This window comes from Euprymna scolopes, chromosome 4 (genome assembly GCF_053919585.1).
Source record: "Euprymna scolopes isolate OS-2025 chromosome 4, ASM5391958v1, whole genome shotgun sequence".
Lineage (NCBI taxonomy): Eukaryota > Metazoa > Mollusca > Cephalopoda > Sepiida > Sepiolidae > Euprymna > Euprymna scolopes.
In genome coordinates, this window is record NC_136485.1 from 35728590 (window position 1) to 35753394 (window position 24805).

Below are 24805 nucleotides of genomic sequence, written 5' to 3' on the forward strand. Positions count from 1 at the left end.
TGGATTTTTTTTAATGATATATATTTATATTGGATTTTTTTTAATGATATATATTTATATTGGATTTTTTTTAATGATATATATTTATACTGGATTTTTTTTAATGATATATATTTATACTGGATTTTTTTTTAATGATATATATTTATATTGGATTTTTTTTAATGATATATATTTATATTGGATTTTTTTTAATGATATATTTATATTGGATTTTTTTTAATCATCTATATTTATATTGGATTTTTTTTAATGATATATATTTATATTGAATTTTTTTTACCAATATTACTGTAATATTGTATTTTCGGTGCTTGTGGAGTAATCATCTTAGAAATAAATCTCTGTGGGGTTTTTTTTTGGGGGGGGGTGCAAAAATTTGTGTATTTTCTTTTTTTTTGCTTGCCCAGAAGATGACAATGTTTTAGAATCTTAAATAGTATGTGACGAATCCCTCCGCCTGGCAATATGTTTCAACCAGACAAGGTCGGGTATATGGATTGTGCTTAAGTAATAACCTTAGTAGTTAAAAAGCCATTCTTAAAATAGGGAGGGAGGGTCTTTTTCTTTTCTTTTTTAATTATTCTGTACTTTTACCTAACAATTTAATAAACAAAAGGGTCCACATGTACCACTTGTACACTTGAACCAACAAAGGATGCGTAAAAAATTGAATTTAACAAAACTCCTATCTATAAAATAGCACGATCTGTAAACTGCATAAGTACCATATATATAATCTTAAAATTGGTTTGGAATGGTTAATATTCAAAATAATATTGCGATAATGCAAAATCATTTGTAATGGTTATCGAAAGAAATGGAGAGTACTGGAAATCTGAAAAGACTTGTTGTCACTTAGTTTTCAGTGAACAATCACTGATGATAACCGACTACTGATCAATATAAGTCTCTTACAGCAAAGTCACAGAATAGCGTATATATGGAGTTGATAGCGTGAAAATAATTCTGTGTAGGCATTATATAACAAACAGATGGCAAAAATTTATATTCCAAATTTCATGATGTTGACCATCTTATAATTTATTCCCTTAATTATGCTAACATTTACAATTCTTGACACCAACTGTTGCGTAGCACAAAATCGTTAATTTAATTATTATATCAATCAATGAATCTATTCTACCCTTTAGCAACTATCAATCCACCAAATGAAAATAAAATCCATGCGAGCATGATTACAAAATTCGAAAATTGGAAGAGAAGTTGCAATTAAGTAATTGCAACTTTTTTTCCATGAATAAAGCTTCTTTCCCAGAACTGCTCGCATGTGGAACACTGTTCCACTGGACTGCTTCCCAGTTGAATACAACATGGTAGCCTTCAAATCCAATGTAAACAAGTTCATGTTGAGCCGTCCTCATCAATAATCAAATTCTACCCAATTTACACCATTAACGATTACTATATATTCATTAACCCTTATCCTCGTGGGCTTTGGGCCTTGATAAGTGGTGACACCCAAGTGAACGTGAAAAAAAAAAAAAAAAAACGTTTTTGGGCTTACGTAGTGTTGATGTAAAAACCAAAATGGAAAACGAAACGAGGTACCGTTTTCTATCTTCTATATATATAAAGGGCAAAATGTGTGTATGTATGTGTGTGTGTGTGTGTGTGTGTGTCTCGCAAAAACTTCTGACAGATGCGTCTGAACGTGACAAAACTGGTATCGTTTTAAACCTCTATTTTTCGGACAACAAATATAAAAAAATTGGCCAAAAACATTAATTCCTTCGCCCTCAACACGCCAGTTTTATACAAGGAGGGGGGGGGGTCGCTTCTTCCACCAATATTTTTTCAAGTCATCGTCTCCTTTTGGTTGATTAGCCTTAATTTCGACGTTTGCGACTTCCAGTTTTGCCATGGACGCATCGGCAAAGACGTCATGATTTTCTTTTTCACCTTCTCTTCCTCCTTCTCATTACAGGTTCGAGCCTGCCTGCCTACTACTTGTTTTTTTTTTTTTTTTTTTTTTTTGTTTTTTTTAAACACCTCTCTTCACCCAAACTGCCTTCTGTTGACGGTTGTTTTGATTCCCCCCCCCCCAGGGTTCCTTACTACACCTCCACACACCTGGGCAATGACGGGTACTCCCGCTAGTCTAGAATAATGGAGAAAGTGCTAGTTTTGTTTTCTGGTTCATTTTCGGATCGGCATTTCGCTTTTTACATCAACAAAACGTAAGCGCAAAAATGTGTTAATTAATTAATCAACGTCCTCCAAAACCAATTCATTTCTTACTGACTTGCATGTCACCTGTCTTGCTTTAATAGCTCCATCTACCAACATCTAGTAGCACACAACATCCCCAAAAATGAATTCAGAAATATATTAATAAAAAATACCGCAATTTTAGCTGTCTTACATTGTAACCTGCATTTCCCCATCATAGAATCCCTACTCATTCGCATAAACAAACTGACCATCAATTCGGCTCAATATGAAGAAGGAGAGGGTACACTTGTGCTTTTAAATGATTTTAATCGACTTTTTAAATAAAAACACTAAATGCAATTATTTTAATTCATCGTGTGCCTTAAGACGACTCATTGAAAACATTCATGACTATGGCGGATTTCTTTTTACACTTGAACAGTGGCTCGCCAAATGGAAAAGATGGATCACAAGAATAAATCCCTGCTGTTGAACGATACATGCATAGGAAAAGAAAAAAAATGCTGCCCAAATATACCAATTACTCAATGTCTAGATATTTAAAGTGTATTTTTCACTAAAAATGTGCACCTATTATAATTATAAAACTGTAGACCATGTGCCCTTGCTTGAATCTTGTCTCCAATGATCGGCCAATTCTATATTTTAAAAAAAGAATGACAGGTTAAATATATATATGTGTACGGGCGTGGGTCAGAAGCTAAGGAATGAGGGTGGAGAGTTGTATGTTTTGGTTTCAATTCTAGCTGATGGTACTTATATAAGTTTTGATCTCACTATTGTATATTAGATTCAATATAATAATCGATAGAGAATTGTCTCTATAATAATAAATACAGAATCTTCATTAATTAAAATATATTTAAGCGTATTTTACGATGGGGCAACGCTGGACAGCCTGCTAGTTTTCTCAATAAATTTTAACTTGAAATGACTCATGTAATAATTAACATTAACAACAACAAAAAAAAAAATGATATTTTTAATTCCTACATAGAATTATTGGTACTTCACGGGGAACATGGACCCTGCGTAAACGTCTTTTTTTTCTTTTTTTTTTTTTTTAATGACTGCCCCCTGAAATGCACAAAAGGTTTTCTTTCACTTTTTTAGTGTCCATTTTTTTTTTTTTAATCAAACGTGTATTTATTTTATTTTATTTCTTGGAGTAAAATTGAGTCATACTTTTATTATTTCGTGCTTGTTTTTATTTTATTTTTATTATTATATTTTCTCCACTAAATATATTTATTTTTTGTTATATATTCAAATAATGCTTTTGCCCTTCTTTTTTGCCTCAAATAGTACCTTCAAAAAAGTTTTCGCGATTAATAAGTAAACCAATGAAAACATTTTGTGCATGCGCTTTCAGGGAGCAGTCATTTAAAAAAAAAAAAAAAAAAAAAAAATCAGTTTACGCAGGGTCCACGTTCCTCGTGATGTACCAAATTATTTTCTCGCTATTGACTCAAGACTTTATTTAGTGATTTTTAAAGATTCCAAGTTACCAAAAAACTGATTTTAAGAAAGATCTGCTAAACATTTCTTTTTTAACCTAAGTAGAAGTTATTTCATATGAATGCTTTTAAATTTTAAAATTAAAATATATTGACGTGTAAAATATCTTGAAGTATTTTTTTTAAATATATAAATAAATAAAAATTTAAAAAATACAAAATCATTTTTTTATGGTGACAATTTTTTTTATCGTATGATTTGTGGTAAAACTTGGAATTGACAATGAAACCACAAAGAATAAGAACTTGACATGATTTTTTATTTTTAAATTGATTGAAAGAAAATCCGATTGAAAAGTGTTAGGTACCTTCAACGCACGCCACAGTTTTACCCCCCCCCCATATGTAACACGATGTAACACGATGTAACTGTAATATTATCATCCTAACTTTTTCACCATTTAATAGAAAAAGCTTCAAATAAACTGATACTTTTTAAAAATTAAATCAAAACGAATTTTTTTTTACGGTCGATTTTGGATTTACAATTTTTATTATCTCAATAGTCTTATATTCTTTTACATGAATATATTTTTTTTATTATTGGAAACTTGTTATTAAAAAAATCCATTTAAACTTCATATCGCGTAATCTTTTAATTTAATATCATTTAATGCTTTTTAAAAATAATTTTTTAGAATTGTTTTTCTTTTTGTTGTAATTCGAATAATTAATTATATTCCCGAGAAAAAAAGTTATCCAGAAGGTGTTGTTTTTTTTAACATAATATTGAATTTATGTCCAATTTTATTTACAACTTTGAGGTAAGTGAAATAAATAACAGGATTTTATATATATATATATATATATATATATATATATATATAAAAATTACTATTTTTTAATTATTTGATCTTTTCAGCTTTAAAAAATGTTGAAACGTTTATCAACCCACATTTATTTTGCTTAGTTTCAGACCATAAAATATAGTGGGTGGGTGGGGGATAGAACACCTAAAAAATATATATTTCCGCTTGTATATTTAATGACACCTACTTTTAATATGTAGGTTTATTTAATAATGATTGAATATCGAAAATTTCAGGAAAATATGATTATTTGATTTTTACTAGATTTTTAAAACGGGTGTGTGAACGGAAATGACTTAAAAACATCACTACATAGGAACGTTGTTTTAAAGCGTTGATAATGTAAACACGATATTTGTCTTGCATTTTCATTATTTTTGCATGCTGTAAAAATTTTTTTTTTTTTTTTTTAGATATTAGCAGTTTATTTGGAGCTTTTTCTATTAAATGGTAAAAAAGTTAGGATGATAATATTAAATTAAATTACATTGTGTTACATATGGGGGGGGGGTAAAAATGTGGCACACGGAGGTACTTAATGTTTTTTTTTATTCAATTGTAAGGTTAAAGTACAGAATAGGTACAAAACACCCTTCCCTCCCCATGTTAAGAATGGCTTTTTAAATAAAACGTTATTATTTCAGCACGTATGAGTACCTTTATTTCGTTTATGTTTAAAAGAACTTTTGGTGTTCAATTAGAATTAAACCTATTTTCAAATCAAAAATACAGAAAAATCGGTGCATGTTTTGTTCAAGAAAAATTACAATATCACCACATTTTACCTTTTTGTTTGTTTGTTTGTTATTAATTAATGTTATAAAAATTTGTATAATTAAAAAATTTTTTATTGTATAATTAAAAAAATTTTTATTGTATAATTAAAAAAATTTTTATTGCATAATTAAAAAAATTTTTATTGCATAATTAAAACATTTTTTTATTGCATAATTAAAAAAAATTTTTATTGTATAATTAAAAAAATTTTTATTGTATGATTAAAAAAATTTTTATTGTATAATTAAAAAATTTTTATTGTATAATTAAAAAATTTTTTATTGTATAATTAAAAAATTTTTATTGTATAATTAAAAAATTTTTATTGTATAATTAAAATTTTTTATTGTATAATTAAAATTTTTTATTGTATAATTAAAAAAATTTTATTGTATAATTAAAAAATTTTTATTGTATAATTAAAAAATTTTTATTGTATAATTAAAAAATTTTTTATTGTATAATTAAAAATTTTTTATTGTATAATTAAAAATTTAAAACATTAAACAATATAAATAATTCGTTGTTTAACAAATAAAAAAGAAATTTTTTTTGAAATTTTAAAATGATTAAATGTGTTTTATTTTATAATTTAAAATTTAAACCATTGAGCAATGCAAATAAGATTTGTTTTATTTGACGTTTTATATTGTTCTCGGATGCATATGATGATGCGATTCCACAAGAATTCAATATTTTAAATATTATATTTAACTTTCAAGAAGAAAACCATCATTTTATTTATATTGTTCGATGTTTTTATTTTTAAATTATAAAATAAAACACATTTAATCATTTTAACACTTCATCTTGCATTATTTCTCTTTTTTTTTTTTGTTAACGCGATTAATTTTAATTAAATTTTAATCACAGGATTACATTTTCAATAATCACTGAAATATAAACAAACTTTTGTTTACGATATATACACCCACCGCTGTCGACTCAACGTGTCCCTTCTTTTGATAAAAGGGTTGGAGCGTAGCTACCGATAGTAAAGAAGGCCGATGCACATGACAGCATGACGTCATTATCAGATTCACTTGTAGGGATATGATCTAGGCTATCAGCAGCAGTTTCATCTAGTTTTCAGTTTGCTGTCTAACATGGTGTATTCTTGCATTTTTACAAAATTGCCGGGGAAATTATCCAAAAGGCCCCAAAGTACATATATTTTCTTATCCTAAACTTTCTCAATTTGGATACCTGCCATTAGAAGGGAAAATTTTATTCCAACCAAATATAGTAAAGTAAGTGATGCTATTTGTTAATAATTAAACGTGTATTGAATTAGAACTGTATTAAAGTACTTTCATAACGTTTGATAACATTGTTAATATAAATTAAAGAAACAATACTATTTATTGCTAATACAGCAAATATTATGTTTATATCTTTATCCATTTATTTTCTTATAAGGCTAAAAAGTCTATCAGGAAGGTTGAAAATTTAATTTAATTTTAGGTTTTAAAATTATAAACAAATAATTTTTACATGAGAATAATTGTCAAAATGTTTTTTTAATAATAAATGAATCCTTTCATTGAATATGTCCAAATATTCGAAAGTTCTATATTTTTTTCTAAAGTTGGTTTGAAAATTATTCACCTTCGTGGCTATTAATGAAATTAGCCGTGACTGAGCGTTATATATTAAAATTGATTGTTTCTTTTTAGAATTATAAACAAATAATTTTTACATGAGAATATTAGCCAAAAATATTTCTTTTTAATTTATTCACTTGCCTCCCCACGAGGACACAGTTAGACACAAGGTCGGTTTTTAATGTGGGAAAATTTAGCTCCCCAAAAAGGGGCACTCTGGATAGGAACAAAAATAAAATAAAAATTGTCTCGGCCATGAAGGATTTCTCCACTGACTGAGGACAGAACAAATGAAGTGTAGCATCAGAACAGATACTACACTGTGATTATTATTATTGTTCATATTTGTTTACTGTCTTTTCTTATATTTTAGCAATAGTTTACATTATGGTATGAATGTTTTCTTTATGTTTTTAGGTATGTGAACATCATTTTCGGCATGAGGACGTAATAAAGAAGTCAAGATTCGATGATAAAACGTGAAATAAACACGCAAGATGAGAACATTAGTCCGAATAATCTCTAAAGTTCCCCCAAAAAATAACATTCAACCCATGTGATTTTTCTCTAAATTAAATTTTAAAAATATTTCTGCACTAGTAACTTTTGTTTGTTTGTATTTAAATTATTTGTTTGATTTCAATTTTTTGTATTTTATCGTTTGTTTTCATTCTTAAAATTATTTATCGATGGTTTTCACTTTTAAAATTATTCATCGTTGGTGTATAATATGTTTTTTAATTGTTTGTTTCCTAACTTCATAATTCAGTTTTATAAGTATTAAATTGTATATTGCTTTAAAATTACTTAATTTTACATAGATAATATTTATATTTTATATTGAATAAAGTTCCGTTTCAGTATTAATCGAACTGTGTTCCTTTTTCTTTTTAAAAATGTTTTATTGCTCTTTTTCAAATGGCCCTCATATAGTACTGACACTCTGACAAATCTTACCTACATTGCCTGCATGCATTTTTCAGTTAACAGGCCTTCTTACTCTCGGTGGCCGTGGTTGGTGGCTAATTTGTACAACTAAACGACAAATCTGCCAAAATTTCTTACATTAAATGAAGTAGTTGAAAGAAAAGTTTGATATTTTTTTTTTGCGAGAGTACCCATAGTATAATCACAACCTCCCCATGTTAAGAACGGCTTTCGAGGTTGGGTGTGTTTATTCCAAAAGCCGTTCTTAACCAGAGAAGGTAGGGGGTGTTTATACTACTCTGGGTACTTCCGTAAAAAAATACTAAAAGTTTTTTGGTCAATTTTTACGACGTGCCTTTGCGTATTATAAGCACCCCAACTAAGAACGTCTTTCGAAATACCCCCCCAACCTCGAAAGCCCCTTAACATGGGGACGTTGGAGGGGGGGGGGGTAAAGTATAGGACAGTTACAAAACACCTTTCCCTTCCCATGTTAAGAATGGCTTTCTAAATACCATTATTTCAGTGCAGTATAAATAAGTGCATACGTACTAAGTTCGTTAAACAAAAAAAAACTACTTTAAATTAATTAAAATTTGAATATTTTCCAGTTTTGTTTCCGTAAATTTATATTTAAAAAAAACGGTATTTTAATAAAAATAGTTTCATTAAATGGTAAAACTATACAAACACCGTGACAGCGAATTACCCCTACCCCTAACTCTAACCCTAACCCTAACGCTGTCACGGTGTTTGTATAATAATACCCATTAAATAACCAACAATAAGCAAAAATTGAAAGAAGCTTTCTAAAATAAGCAATCTGAGTTATGTCCCCTGTTTCTGCAATCTTATTTTTAAAAAATCGATCTTACGCCTTTATTTGTACAAGCACCTAAAAATAAAATGTCGCCAATAGTAACGTTTTATCCATTAAAATAAAATAAATAATCAGTCGTTTTGCTCGTAATTGTTAAAAAAATAATAACTTAGAAACAAACATGACTTGTACATTTTAAGCGTTTGTTTTTATTATTATTTAGTAATTCGTATATTTCAATGTTGACATCGCTTTCTTTATAGAAATGATTAAATGAGTGAATAAAGCTATATTTGGCATTTGAAACATTGTATATCCAATCAATATACGCATTTATAGTAACAAGATCAATTATTCATAATTCATTGTAAACATTGAGTTAATGTTTTCTTTTCCTTTTTTTCAACACAAGGTCACAACATAGTGTGCGTAGATTTAATAAAACAAATAGCAATTTAAAATATTTAAATGCGTCAACAATAAAATAATGTAGGGGGATAATGAAAGGCAGTTAGGCGAACCAACAGAAAGAAATATATATATTTAATGTAGAGTTTAATAACTGAAATAATATCGAGAGTACACTAACCGGTTTGGCGAGGAGGTGAAGTAGGGGGTATCGCCGAATAATACGCAGCGGCCCGAGGGTCAGCGCCTGACCCGCGGGGATCCTTTCCCATAAATAGTTGGTCATCGCCCAGCATGGAACGCCGGTCCTGCATGACTCTCGTTCCCATCTAAAACATTTTTCTCTCGACAATACAGAAGATGTTGGTGTTTTTCTTTACGCCAATTACGTCAATGCTGGACGAGTGAACTGCCCTTAGTTGCAAACGTCTTCCGTTAGAACTCACTTCGTTTTAGCATTCATTTCGTCATAGTTATCTCCCCTTGGCCGAATTAATTTTTAGAAGTCAATATATTATTTCTTAGCCAACACTTACTTTTCATTCCGCTTTGAAAAAATTTTTTTTAAAATTTACAATAAACATAAATCAGCAAATAAAAAATAAAATAAAAATTTTACAATATACATAAAAAATCATGAAATAAACTAGACACAAAACCATACAAAAGTGTGGTTGGGGGGTATCTGTGGTCATCCTTGTAGGTCTATTTAAAGGTTTATGTTTTTCCTAATTATGATCCAGTCACCATAATACCTTATCCGTCATTTTGTCCTATACGAAGTATTTAATAACATCATCATTTGATATGTTCTGACTATTCAGATATACATAATATTTTTGGTAAATGAACATGTCTACCACAATGTGTGTTGGTAAGGTCAGTTAGAAGATATGATTTGATTGTTTCTAAAGACTCTGCTTCCCTTTGTTCAGAATATATAAGTCTAGGCAGAACATGGTGTTCCTAGGTGTCTTGTTAAAAATGCTTGCTTCAGTCTGTCAACCAACACAGTTTCTTTGGTTCCTCCAATGGTCCAAGTAAAAATCTATCATTTAGATTCTGTTGCAAATTTGAATATTGAAATAAACAAACGTAATCGTCCTATTGTGCATTTATTTGAACCAACTGCTACCTCTGATTTTTTTTTTTTTACATTTTCACTGTAGTGAGACTGAGAAGTGAAACTAAGAAGCAATTCCGCTGAACACTAAAACGCAAATGTCTCTAGTTGATTACCGTCTTTTCTTCTCCATTTCATTGGGATTCGTTTTCCTCCCCAAAGCAAGGAAGTTTCCACAGAAACGTATGAACCCAAAACATTTTCAATCAATAATAATTGTTTCAAGCCCCTAAAAGCAACACATACATGTGCAAGTAGTAAGCCAGTGTAAATTTAGAAATTCCAATAAGAATGAGTCAACAAAATCAGTTTTTCTCAGCAGACTTCACCAACCGACTACATATGAAGGCACCCCCCAAGAACGTCATTTTACAAGACTCCCCCCCCCACACCTTGTTCCCTTTTAGCTGAGGGAGGTACGTTATAAAGAAAATGACAATAACTCACATACAAGCATTATTCATCTCGCGCACAAATTCCTACACATTAGTGATGTCAGGTGAGCAGAAACAAACTGCTGCTCACAACTGTACATGTACTAACAAGAACAATGTAAACCAACACACATACACAATATCACACTGCCAAATACTCACATACAAATACTATTTACATACACGATGAACATTTTCTTTTATGAATAACTAAACTTTCTTCCCCAAACACGTGTTTCTATAAATGACTAAAACATAACTTTTTTATACCCCAATTAATAATAATTGTTGGTGTGGTTTGCAGCAGCTGGGGCAAAATATACTTGTGAATTAAGATTTTGAATATGCTTTATTTTGTAACATCACTGCTGATTGGTTGTAGCAGTCAACTTCCTTTCTAGTTTGCCCAATCAGACACCATCTCTCTGCCAAGCTGAACATGTGGCAAAGTGGATAAAGATTAAACCAAAGCAAACCCCTCTTTCTTCTCGGATCTTGGACTGAAGACATTTCCATGTGGCATGGACCAATCCCCAAGTACTCTCTTGGGATGGCACACAAATGACCTGGGCCTTCGGGCTTGGGGTTCGACTAATACGTTAATATAAATAATCCAGCATGGCTACTACCACAACTGAGTTTTAATACGGTACATAAAGATATAATTTTTAAAAACTAATATAAAAACAAAATTACCAGGTAGATGTATTACTTATAAGTAAACAGTAGTAAATTACTTTAAATGTTGAAGTTTTTATCACCTAAACAAACCAATGTGTGAGTTTTGCACCACCCTGTAGTTATAACCCAGCTTTCAACAGAATGATCAAGCATTTTCATAATCAATTAAAAGATACTTTGCATGCAGCACTCTCAACATTGGATTAAGTATGTACTCATTGTTCTCGTTGGCTGTCATGTTGCTATTAAGATTTGGGATACTCCTCAGCTGAACTGCTGTATGGAACTCCTTGTGCATTACCTGATCGTCTGTTCATCCCATTAAATTCTTCTGAACACTATGTTAACAAACTCAGATGCTACTTCAACAGTTTATTACCCATGTACATTCGGTATCAAGGCATCATATTGGCTGACTCTAAAGACATTGCATCATAAATCCATGCATCTATAAAAAAAGACTCGGTTAAGGGCCCATTCACACCATCTTGTTCTGTAGCATATTGTGTGCTTAAACAAAATGACAACGTTTTACTCTAGACATTGGAAGAATCATTTTTGGACAATGACACACAGGAACTTCATGTTCTACCTGCACTCATATTTTCTGAACAAAGAGTGAATGGAGTCTTCAGAGACAGTTAAATCATCTCTTCCAAAACATGTTACCATGACACATTCTGGTAGAAATGTCCATTTGTCAAAACAATTATGCAAAACTTTGTATATCTGAACAGTCACATAAAAAAACAACAATTAACTCCTGGTTAAGTTTTAAAAGAACATGTTTCACTATTATTCAATTTCCACCCCAAACAAGGCACAGTGCCACTTTGAAGTAGGGGGTTACTATCAGAGACATAAGTTGCAGGGATATTATGAAGGGAGATGAGCAGCAAGGTGTTCAAATTGCACTTGAACTTCTGCATGTCAGTACAGTTGGGAAAGCAGAATCCCGGTAGGGAGTTCCAAAGTCTGTTGCCACCTCTTTTGAGAACATCATCTACTTTTGATTGATTGATTCCTTTTCTTATTTTCAAAGTGACATTAATCCGTATTGTTCTCCTTCTGCTGAAGAGGTAAGGTATCCTAAATAGTAATGTGAATAGTGTTACTAGATTCATTGATAATAAGTAAAATTTGGTGAATAATTTATTTTTAGATCAGAATGCAATAACAGTGGTGTCCTCTCTACAATTGATATATTATAAATACTTATATAAAAAAGGATTCTTTAGAGGAAGTTAGGAATCGTAATAAAAGCAAGACATTATACCATTGCTATGTACCTGAATGCTTGATTAGAAAAATGAGTATTGGACTTTGGTGTGTAAAAATAAAATTAAAATGGAAAATTCCACATAAGGTTAGATTAAGCAAGAAAAAGGAATTTTCCATTAAAAGGTAAGTTAGTTATATGTACAAGAAGTTGCATCATAGCAAGAAACTGATGTGATAAAGAAGCAAGATGGATTATATCTCTAAGCTGTTTGGCATATTAAACCAAGCAGACGGTTGAGTTTCGAGCCCCACCACCCCCACAGAAGTTGATCATGAAGAAGTTGACATTTAGATGTACTTGTTTCAAATTATTATAAAAATAAATTTAACCCCTGACCAAATAATAGTTATTTATTGTTCTTTTTTATTACTTCTATTATTACAGGCATAAAGAAAAAAAATGATCATCATCTTTATGACTGCTACTGCCAGAACTACTGAGAGACATCATTATCCACTGAGCAATTACTTAGAATGCGTCAACAACAGGCTGAACCGTTTTCTATCAATGAAAACATTACAGACCACCTGGTGCAGATTGGACAACTCACCATGGAATTTTATACTCGTCCTTTTCCTGCAGTTAATGAGTGTTTGAATTCATTTTGTTATAATCTTGTGAAATTGATCATTTGAAAGAGTAATCTTAAGGTCAATTTTGATACCATGATTATGATTCTTGAACAGGGGATCTATATCGTAGTTACTATATTTACATCCATTAGTGAATCTGAACCCACTTAAGATTCAGAGTTTTTTGGTTTTTTGTTATTTTTACTAAGTTGTCACCACTTTCCATTAGAAGTTAAGTTGGTTATATGTACAGGAAGTTGCATCATAATAAGAAACTATGTTCTGGAGAACAGTGTGTGCTTAAACAAAATGACAAGGTTTTACTCTAGATATTGGAAGAATTATTTTTAGACAATGACACACAGGAACTTCATGTTTTACTTGGACTCATATTTTCTCAACAAAAAGTGAATGGAGTCTCCAGAGACAGTTAAATCATCATGATTGAATGCAAAATAAAAACAGTAATAATGATTATTTTTTTAAAGTTTAGTAATAGTTTAAAAACTGCTAAGTTCATGAAGATTCGTAATGATAGTTGTGATTAGGTAGAATTTAATAACTTCTGGCTCAAAGATCATCCAGTGTTCTTCCAGACACGTTTGTTTACATCCAAACTGTCATGATCAACCTCTTGTCTCCCAGAATGCAATGCAAACTCTGCTCTTTCATGAAGTACAAGAGAGATGTCTTACATATTATTTTAGACTAAACTTCAAGATGTAAGTTCATCCAGGTAGTTAGTAGCAATTACTCCTCTTTAGGGGAAATTTTGACAATTATTATGTTTTCTAAACTCGAGTGATAAACCAATTTATGATTCAGAGTTTAATTTGTTTTTCTTACTAAGGTGTCACAACTTATCTAGGCTTACAAGCCACCCAAGGATAAAAGTTAAATGAGTATCAGGTGGACGGTGAGACAACACCATGAAGATTCGTAATGATAGTTGTGATTGGATAGAATTTAATTATTTAAGAGGATCGTTCAATAAAAATTTGTTTATATTGGACTTGAAAACTTGAAAAAAATGTAATTATTCTATTAAAATGTTTCTGGCTAGGCTGTAAGCTTAAATTGAAAGCTAAGAATTTTATTGTTCTAAACTTTCTAGAGCAAGATATTCCAGGAAATCAGTTGATGAATGTGTTTTTAATATTTGAAAAAAACTGTTATGTCTGATAATCTACTATCGGTTTAGTAATTGTTTAAAAACCGCTAAATGTACAATGATTATCCAGTGCTCTTCTTACATCCAAAGTGTCATGGCCGATATCTTGTCTCCCACAATGCAGTGCAAACTCAAGATAATTCTGCCCTTTCATGAAGTGTAAGAAAGATAACTATGCCTTACATATTATTTTAGGCTCAACTTAAAGGTGTAAAGTCATCCAGGTAGCTAGTAATAATTACCTCTCTCTAGGGGGAAATTTTGACAATTATTATTTTTTATAAACTCGAAGTGATTGAAAAATTTGGCTTGTAGAGATCTCTAGGTTGAAAGATTCAAGAATTTCTGGTCTGGGCAATATTTTGTTTGATTAAGAGAATCAACTTGTAATTTTTATTAAGATGATGACTGTAATAATATTACTGGACTGGACGAAGGCGGGGGATGACGTTGGTTAAGTTGTTAACGACACTGACTGATGACCTAAGTGTTCCAAGTTCAAACCCAGGTGTTCCGAAAAAATCACTGTCACTTAGGATATTAGCAATCTTCATATGGTTCCTCCCATAAGTACCCTATGTCTTTCTAGAAAGAATTCTAACTAGAAAAAATATCGGGGAAAACAATGCCAACAATAAAATCTTTGGCTTCATACGAGATGATGATGATGATGATGATGATGATGATGATTAGGTTTGGCGCTGTGGTATTCATTAAGAATCTAACCTTATTGAAGACTGGGTAGAATTATTTAAGTTCCTCCAGGGATAACACTAATATGTCTTTTAAGTAAGATGTCCAACAGTACTACTCATTAAACCGATGGTATTCAGAAGGATAAAAAAATCAGTCATAAAAAGGCAATGCACCATTTTTAATTGATAATCTTCAGAAGAATTAATTTAAAAAAAAAAACAGTAAGAATAATTTTATACTGTAGTCTTGGCATATACACTGTTCAAATAGGTTTGTTGAATCAATAATACAGAGTGACGGCATAGGGAGAAGTATGCAAAACAGGAGACTTCGTTATTTTGGTCACATTTAAAGAATGGATGAGAGTGCTCCCTGTTATGATATTTTTTACTATAATGGGGTATGATCTCACACAGTCGGGAGATTCTATTTATAAACGATGCTGCTAGGAACTGACGAATCGAATTAATTCACGTCCTACTACCAACCAATCAGAAACCAGAATTGTTCCATAAATATTAAATCTTTCTGCAGCAATTTCACATATGTTTTCTTCTTCATGTCAACGCAGGAAAAATCTTTTGCGCTTTGGGTTCCAACTCGAGAACTGTCTCCTGCAAACCAGTCACCTCCCAGGACTTGTGTAGAACAACGAACCATCAGAAACTGTTCTGTCTCCTGCAAACCAGTCACCTCCCAGGACTTGTGTAGAACAACGAACCATCAGAAACTGTTCTGTCTCCTGCAAACCAGTCACCTCCCAGGACTTGTGTAGAACAACGAACCATCAGAAACTGTTCTGTCTCCTGCAAGCCAGTCACCTCCCAGGACTTGTGTAGAACAACGAACCATCGGAAACTGTTCTGTCTCCTGCAAGCCAGTCACCTCCCAGGACTTGTGTAGAACAACGAACCATCAGAAACTGTTCTGTCTCCTGCAAACCAGTCACCTCCCAGGACTTGTGTAGAACAACGAACCATCAGAAACTGTTCTGTCTCCTGCAAGCCAGTCACCTCCCAGGACTTGTGTAGAACAACGAACCATCAGAAACTGTTCTGTCTCCTGCAAACCAGTCACCTCCCAGGACTTGTGTAGAACAACGAACCATCAGAAACTGTTCTGTCTCCTGCAAGCCAGTCACCTCCCAGGACTTGTGTAGAACAACGAACCATCAGAAACTGTTCTGTCTCCTGCAAGCCAGTCACCTCCCAGGACTTGTGTAGAACAACGAACCATCAGAAACTGTTCTGTCTCCTGCAAACCAGTCACCTCCCAGGACTTGTGTAGAACAACGAACCATCAGAAACTGTTCTGTCTCCTGCAAGCCAGTCACCTCCCAGGACTTGTGTAGAACAACGAACCATCAGAAACTGTTCTGTCTCCTGCAAACCAGTCACCTCCCAGGACTTGTGTAGAACAACGAACCATCAGAAACTGTTCTGTCTCCTGCAAGCCAGTCACCTCCCAGGACTTGTGTAGAACAACGAACCATCAGAAACTGTTCTGTCTCCTGCAAGCCAGTCACCTCCCAGGACTTGTGTAGAACAACGAACCATCGGAAACTGTTCTGTCTCCTGCAAACCAGTCACCTCCCAGGACTTGTGTAGAACAACGAACCATCAGAAACTGTTCTGAAACTAAACATGGCTTACACTTCTAGACTCCCCTTAGTAGATGTAACACAGTTAAGGCAGTAAGGCTAATTGGTAGGAGAAGATCAAGGAAATGTTTGGGAAGAAGTGATAAGGAGGGATTTGAGAGAAAGAGGGATAAATAAAGACTTGGCCAGAAATACATTAGTTTGGAAGTTAATAACTAAAAGTTGTTTAACACATGTTAGTATAAAAAGAGACCTTACATTGCTGCTGCTGCTGCTGCTGCTGCTGCTGCTGCTGATGATGATGATGATGATGATGATGATTGTCGTTGTTGTTGTTGTTGTTAAGTAAGTTGAATTTCTGCATTGTGAAAATCATGCTTCAAGATTGTTTAGTTCACATAAAGTTCTCCTCGTTAACCTACAGGTGCTTACCTCTGACACCGAGAATGGCAAGGCTCTGTGGTTGAATGCAAAATTGGGGAAGGTTTGGTTCAAGAAAACAGAAATGGAATGGTGCAGAAGAAACGTTGGCATTTTCACTCCATTAATTTCCAGTTCCGCTCCTGGCACATGTTTGCTTGAAGAGACGACCAGAGGATGACAGATCTTGATACTGATTCCTCCTGGATTTTCACCTGAAACCTGTTCTCTAGGTATTGCTGGCATTACTATATTGCCACCATCCCTACCATAGTGATGAAGGATTAGACTTTGAATGATGATGATGATGATGATGATGATGATGATGATGATGATGATGATGATGATGATGATGATCTTCTTATAAAATTGGAAAGAAGATTGTCAAGATCACCATTTTGTAGGAAGGGCGCTGCAGGTCTTGTTTGATATGAAAAAGAAGTTACCAAGTTTTGATTAAAAGGGCAAACTTCCTTCTCTCCAATTAAAATCAATTTTATTCAAACAGTTTGATCAACACGAAACATGGTCCAGACCAGGTTGATTCAGTTGACATTGTATGTACTATAGAAATGGAATCTAGTCCATTGGTTTCATCACCTCTAGCAGAGCCATTGCTGGAAGTGAGAAGAAAGATCTGTAGCAGTGACAAATAACGATCTATTTTCTCTTGTGAATCAATACTTCCCCACTCCACCTGCTGGATGATTCAGCCACGCATGGACCAATCAACTGGCAAGTAGAACTTCTTTAGCCTCTTTGAGAACCACGGTCAGCCAGCAGAAAAAATCCGACCAGCAACCACACACCTTTTTCTTTCTCTCTCATCGCTGTCCATTCGACATTCTATCATCGATGATTTTCATGGAAGATAACTGCTGCTAACCTGGGACTACTCTGTAGGAGACTAGGATATATAAATACCCCAATCCCGTTACAAAAGAATAATGAAACGAATGGAATTGAAGGAAACAAAGACTCAATTGATGGATAAGATAAACGTCGTTTATTTGCTGTTGAAAGAATGAACGTTTTAGTTATAACATATATTCATGTCCGCACGTATGTAACCAATGTTCGTTGCATAACTGGTGTTGTAGCAAGAAAAGGAAATGTGTGTTCATCTCAAGTTTGGGTCACTATCGTTTGTTTGCGCGTGGGAAGAGAAATGAATGTTGTAGTGGAAATGAGAATGATAGTCCAGCGTGTAGACAAAGAAGAGGATATGAGAGTTGACATCAGTTAGTAGTCAGCTACGCGAAGGTGTTCTCAGGAACCAGTAGTAGATAGAGAGAAAGAGTGGGAATGTGTACATACAGTCTGTTAGCTCGTGCCCCATACATAGTCGCAGGGGGTGTTGACGTGCGCAAGCGTGCGCCTCCCGAGAGTTGATTCTAAAAGGGTTAGAAACAGCTTGTCTCTTTGTTTTATACTCGTTTCCGGTGGTCATTTGCACATGTGTATAATTCCTTAGGAAGAGGAAGTGACGTCGTCCATGTATGCATTCGTGTGCACGTGTGTGAGTACATATGTGTGCGTTAGTGTGTGTGTCTATACACGTGAATGTGAGTGTATGTACGCGAACATGAATATGTGTACATGTGTAGACGTGGGCGCATATGTTTGTGTGCGCGTATGTATATGACATAGCTTGAAATGTGTATGTGTGTTTTTGTGTGAGACTTGAAAAAGGCTCGTACAACTCAAAGAACAACTACCTAAACGATACATCCAAAGAACTGGCTGCTCATTCTATTTCAACCCGAACACAGTCCAACTTTTCAACTTTCTACTGCCCAAATAAAATCCTTATTTTGTTTTGTCTTAAAAGAGATTCCGCTATAAATTCCATCCTTCATGTTCGATCATTAATTATTTTATTAGGGATGCTAACAAGCTATCCCCTAAAGATCTAAAGTTTTGTCATATTGATATCTCAAACAGGACCGAGTTCAGTTCTTTTATCACGTCTCTTGCCCAAGTTCTTGTGAGAGGCAAGGAAGGAAATGCATCTTATCAACATGATTCTCCAAGTCGAAATATTTTTTTTTTTACTTGGGGGGGAGGGTCACCACTTATCAAGGCCCGATGGCCACTCGAGGATAAGAGTTAATGAGTTTAAGGTGGTAGTGAAGTAATTGCTAATGATGTAAATTGGGTGGAATTTGATCATTTATGAGGATGACTTAACAGGGACTTGTTTACATTAGATTTGAATGCCACCATGTTGTATTTAGCCAGGAAGCATGCCAGCAGAACAGTGTTCCAAATGCGGGCAGTTTTGGGAAAGAAGCTTTGTTTGTGGAATCTATTTTTACATTTAGGCACAGATAGAGAGTGAGGAAAACCATATATAGTGGTTTTAGCCAGTCAAGTGTTTTTCATGAAAGTTTGGCAAGAGGGGGCGGTCATAGATCATAGATAGAGTTCAGATGACCACTTACCACGAAAATAATGATAAAGAAGAGTTGTGACAACATTTATTTCCTCATTCTCCCGCCACACGTGACTTCTCATTACAGCCGTGACGTCACCCACGTCTCTAACATGGTCCTTTTTATAGTTTTTCTTTTTCCCTACTGGTGACGTCATTTCGCATACATTTGCATATGCACATCTACACACTGTTACGATTCTAGCTGTTCATAAAAGGTGCCGAATAAGTTCGAAAAGCTATCTTGCACAAAGTGTTTTGGCTGAACAATGAAGCAATCGCTCTGCAAATGACAACGTACAAGAGCAAAAGAAAATAGACTGTAATTATTTAACTTCTACAAACTAGATATAAAGTGCAGTAAAGAATGAAAACGTCTATTTTTCATAAAGTCTTGTTGTAGCGTTCAGCACATGAAAGCACTTCCATTTCTCTTTTGTATATGTAATTATAAAACGTATGGTTGTAGATCAATAAATATATTGGCGTTGACACGTAGAAGCTTGTTTTTCTTTTTTGTAAACGCCCATGTCAATCATGTTTGTAGAAAATAATTTAAAAAAAGGTTTTCATTACTCGAGAAAGATTTATTTGGAAATAAATCTATTTTATGGTGTATATAGTTTTTACTGCATACCAAAGAAAATAATACACTGACTATTGCGATGCCGTGAGTTGATACTCTATCTATATGGTACGCTTTGAAAAAAGCCAATACCATTTTTGAAGGCCAAACTGCATCAAAAAAGAACAAATTCACAAAATTTAATTTTAAAAAGGCTAATCTGGCAACCCTGGACAAGAATATGAGGAACTTCCCTTTGGTGTAGCTTTGTTTTCGAATCGATAATTGATGCCTCCGTTCAGTCTCGAAAGACAAAGGATACCCCCTGTAGGGGCAACTGTGCATATAATTGTGAGGCAAGGGTTTTGCAATCCCCAACCATACCTTTCCTGAATCGGCACTGCTTGGGTCCAGTGGCAAAGAGAAGTCCAGGACGACTGGAAACAATGCCGAGATAAGCGGAGAGCACATACAGCATCTGAAAGACTCAAATGATCACCTATTTAGTACTGACAAGATTCAATGTTGCTTAACTTCGGTCAACATGATTATGCCGCATATTGTTTTCGAAGATCATTATGATAATAATATGTGATCATTATAATAATAATATGTGATCATTCTTGTAATATTGTGAGATCCTTATAATAATAATATGTGATCATTCTTGTAATATTGTGAGTAAAGGAACTAATCATAATTTTGATGTGCAGTGGTTCTTCATCAAAGAAAGAAATCAGCAAATGTTATGTAAAACAAAAGGAGCATTCAAAAGAAACAGGGCAAAATAAAGGAAAACATTTTCTGCTAAGAGATGTTGGACTAAAGGAGTAAATTAAACATCGTCCCTTACAATGTGATTTTATTATTTGTATTGAACTATGTAGCACAATATTAGTTTTTTAGTATTTATTAGTACTTATTAATTTATCTCATTTGGGTCAGTTCTCCTGTTGGAAATACAGGGTGACCCCCCCCCAAAAAAAAAAAGTTAAATAGAGGCCATCTAGAACATATGCTGTAGAACGGAGAAAAAAGATGTGATGTTTTGAATATAATAAACTAGTTATGACCAAAGTTTCATTTCATTCGAACAAAACACTAAGAAACGGGGCCTAATTAAAGTTGGGGCCCGTATTGTTTGGGTCACCCTGTATTCTTAACAAGACTTTTAGGGCAATTTGCATAAGTGACTTTATGCAAATTACTCGTTATTACTTGAGGAGAAGCTATATATAGACACTAAAAAAAAAGAAAAAGAAAAGAACCTTGGGCGGGAAGAGCTAAAAAAAAATTTACTGAAAGGAATAAAAACACTTCTCCTCACCTCTGCTACCTAATTTTCTTCAACAAAAAAGAACATTCTCCAGGACAACCGTTTTGGAAACTACCAAACTTGAAACTGATATAAGTATTTCCCTTTATTGTATTTGTAATTATAATTGGATATAATTTGTTCTTGAATGCAATAACTTGTTGGTTTTTAATTGCCTTCATCCAAAAAAACGGAAGGTTGTTCTGCTACAAAAAAAAAAAAAAAAAATAGTTAGAAATAAGTCAAGAAGATATAATGGTCACTATTTTCATAAAAATATTAATAAACTCATATTTGCTGTGTGTTTTTAGTTTTTCTGTCCAAAACAGAAAAAAAAAAAACAATTTTGTGTGCTATCCAGAAAAACTTTATCAAAACATATTTGTTGATTAAATATATTTCTTATTCTGTCGAATTTCCACTCGTCCTGCTGGTATATGTAATAATACGCTAAATCAATTTCATGTTTGTACTTATGCTATCACCTTTCCCCCCTTCTTTTAAAAGATGAGATTGTCCGATCCTCGAACATGCAATGCAAAAAAAGAAAATTTTCAAATACAGTCTACTGTTGCTGTTATGCTAAACGTGAAACTAGAATTAAAATACAATGTCTTAGCTTCCAGGCTAGGATCAAAGTGTAATATTTGTTCTATTTTTCGTCTAAGGAGGAGGAGTCATTCTTCACTGGAAGACATGGGAGAGAGGAATGGAGGAAGAGGGGGGAGAAGAGTGGGAAGAGGAGAAGGAAAGCGAGAGATAGAGAGGGAGGAGGACAGTGGGAAGAAGGGAAGGTAAGCGAGAGATAAAGAGGAAGGTAAAGTAGATATATGTCACAAATTCCAAACTATAGTAATCAGTATTATCAAGGCCCGAAGGCTACTCGAGGATAAGAGTTAATGAGTTTAAGGTGGTAGTGAAGTAATTGTTAATGATGTAAATTGGGTGGAATTTGATTATTTATGAGGACGACTTAACAGGTACTTGTTTACATTAGATTTGAATGTCACCATGTTGTATTTAGCCAGGTAGTATGTTACAATGTGAACAATGATGTTGCAATAATATCGTGTGGTGTGTGTTTTCGCTTGGACATTCACAGAATGAAAATATGCCACAAAGAAAGGTTTTGGAGATAGATCCCCAATAACTCGCTATATTCTGAAATTACATTAATTGGAGTAGTTAGATAAGTCTGTTTCAGTTTGAACCAAGTTGGTTCAATAATATTATGGGGTCTACATTCATGTCAGACATCTTTAGAATAAAAATAAGTCTCTTTACTTTTATATTATTATTAGTTTTATACCCACTCCTTGAGTGATATTGGTACAGTAACTTGGTTTCTTAATTTCCATCTTTAGGGAGCTTCTACCACTTTATTGTTAGAATGTAGGAAAATATTTTTTTAAATTTTGTGGGAAATAAAAATCCTACACGGTATTTGTATGAGAGAGTAAGTAACCATGATGAATGTATTTACATAGTTTTTATTGTTAAAACATATTAAAAATTGTGTTTTAAGCAAAAATCAAAATATACACACTGATGAAGGGAAGATTTTCCCGAAATAGTGCAACATTGACATGTTACTATGAGTACTTGTACACATATGTTTCAGTTTGAACAAATGTTGTACAATAATATTGTGGAAGTCTGCATTAATGCCACAAAAAGTATCAAAGAAAAATTTCATAGAAAAATTGACTTCGGCTTTAATGACTCTTCTTCTTCTTCTTCTTCTTTTTCGGTGTATTTTTTTTTCTGTTTCTTCTTCCTTTTTTATGTTTGTTCCTCTTTGTTCCTCCTCTTGTTCTTTCCTTTTTCTGTTTCTTCTTTTTTCTTCTTTTTGGGTTGTCTATCAATAGATGGCGAAACATTGTGTTTTAAGCAAAAATAAAAATTTGCACACGCCTGACAAAGGGAAGTATTTCCCAAAATATTGCAACACAGATATGCTACTATGAATACTTATACACGTATGATTTAGTTTGAACATATATCATAGAATAATATTGCCACAAAAAATTCATTCATGCCACAAAAAATATTGAAGAAAAAAGTTTATAAGAAAATTGATTTTGGTTGTAATGCCCCTTCTTTTTCTTCTTTTTCGTGTCTTCTCTTCTTTTTTGCTGTCTTCTTTTTCTGTTTCTTCTTCCCCTTCTTCTGTTTATATTTCTTTCTTTTCTTCCTTCTTCTGTTCTTCTTCTTCTTCTTTCTGTATTTTTCTTCTTTTTGGGTCATACATCAATAGATGGGGAAACATGAAGTTTGTGCGCCATGATGCTCCAATCCTCACTCACTCATTTTAAAATTAGACAGAAGGCTTCTTTAGTTCAGGAATTGTCTGGGAATTGTTTTAATAGATACTATGAGGGTCGTTCTAAAAGTAAAACCTCCTGTTTTATTTAACTCAAAAAGTTGAAGAGTTTCGAAGATAGGAGTAGTACCATTAAAACAAGTGACCCTTTTGTGCTCCAGAATTTATTTTTCTATATAGTCACCACAATTCTCAATGCACTTTTGCCAGCGATGAATGATGGCTGTGCATGGGCGTCCAGAGCATGCTTTGTTATACGATAGTTGTTCTAGAAGCCTCCTATATTTTTCGATCCAAAATGTTGAAGAACTATGAAGACAGGAGTGGAACCATTAAAACGAGCGCCCTTTTTGCTCAGGAATTTATTTTTCTACAAAGTCACTACCATTCTTAATGCACTGTTACCACAAATTCAATTGCAACATAGAGAAAGGAAGGAAGAGAAAAGGAAGAAAAAATGCAACACATACTCGAAGTAAAACAAAGTTGGTAGAATTCGAAGTTGATGATTTTGTGTATTACAAAAACCATCAACGTCAAAGTAAACTAGACAAGAAATGGCTACCATTTTATGTGGTACTAGAGAAAACGGACTCCTGTAATTTATAAAATCAAGAATCGCCTGAGCTCCAATCTCTGGTCCCCCCTCACTAATCTTTCATGAAAAACACTTGTCTAGCTGAAACCACTGTCAGTAATTTTCGCCACTCTTTATTTGTGCCTAAATCAAAACGTAGATTCCATGAACATAGCTTCTTTCTGAGAAGTGCACGCATGTGGAATTCTCTTTCGTTTGCCTGTTTCCCACCTGATTACAACTTGGATGTCTTCAAGTCCAACATAAACAAGTTCCTGATGAACCGCCCCCTTAAGTAAGACACTTTATCAGATCTCCATTACTAGCAATTACTACGATATTGTCCCATTGATTACTGTGCACGCAATAACCCTTACCCCTGAGTTGTCTCTGAGCCTTGATAAGTGGTGACTTCCTTAAAAAAAAAATAAATAATCAGCTCATAAATACAGTCACAAAGACTCATGTTGAACATCTCCGTGTAGCTGTTGTGAACAAATAGGATATCCCATCTCCGACATCCAATATACGAGGGACAACGCTAGCGTCCCCAG

General features: G+C 33.3%; 1 protein-coding gene across 1 annotated transcript in view; it reads right to left on the minus strand.

The window, feature by feature from the left end:
• Window positions 1–9552, minus strand: part of LOC145267086 (mitochondrial outer membrane protein SLC25A46-like) — a 36834-nt gene extending 27282 nt beyond the window's left edge. Inside the window, exon 1 of the mRNA XM_080123071.1 lies at window positions 9240–9552. Within this exon, the coding sequence (XP_079979197.1) occupies window positions 9240–9387 (148 nt within the window). The 5' untranslated portion in view covers window positions 9388–9552. The remainder of the gene's footprint in view (window positions 1–9239) is intronic.
• Between the last annotated feature and the right edge of the window lie 15253 nt (window positions 9553–24805).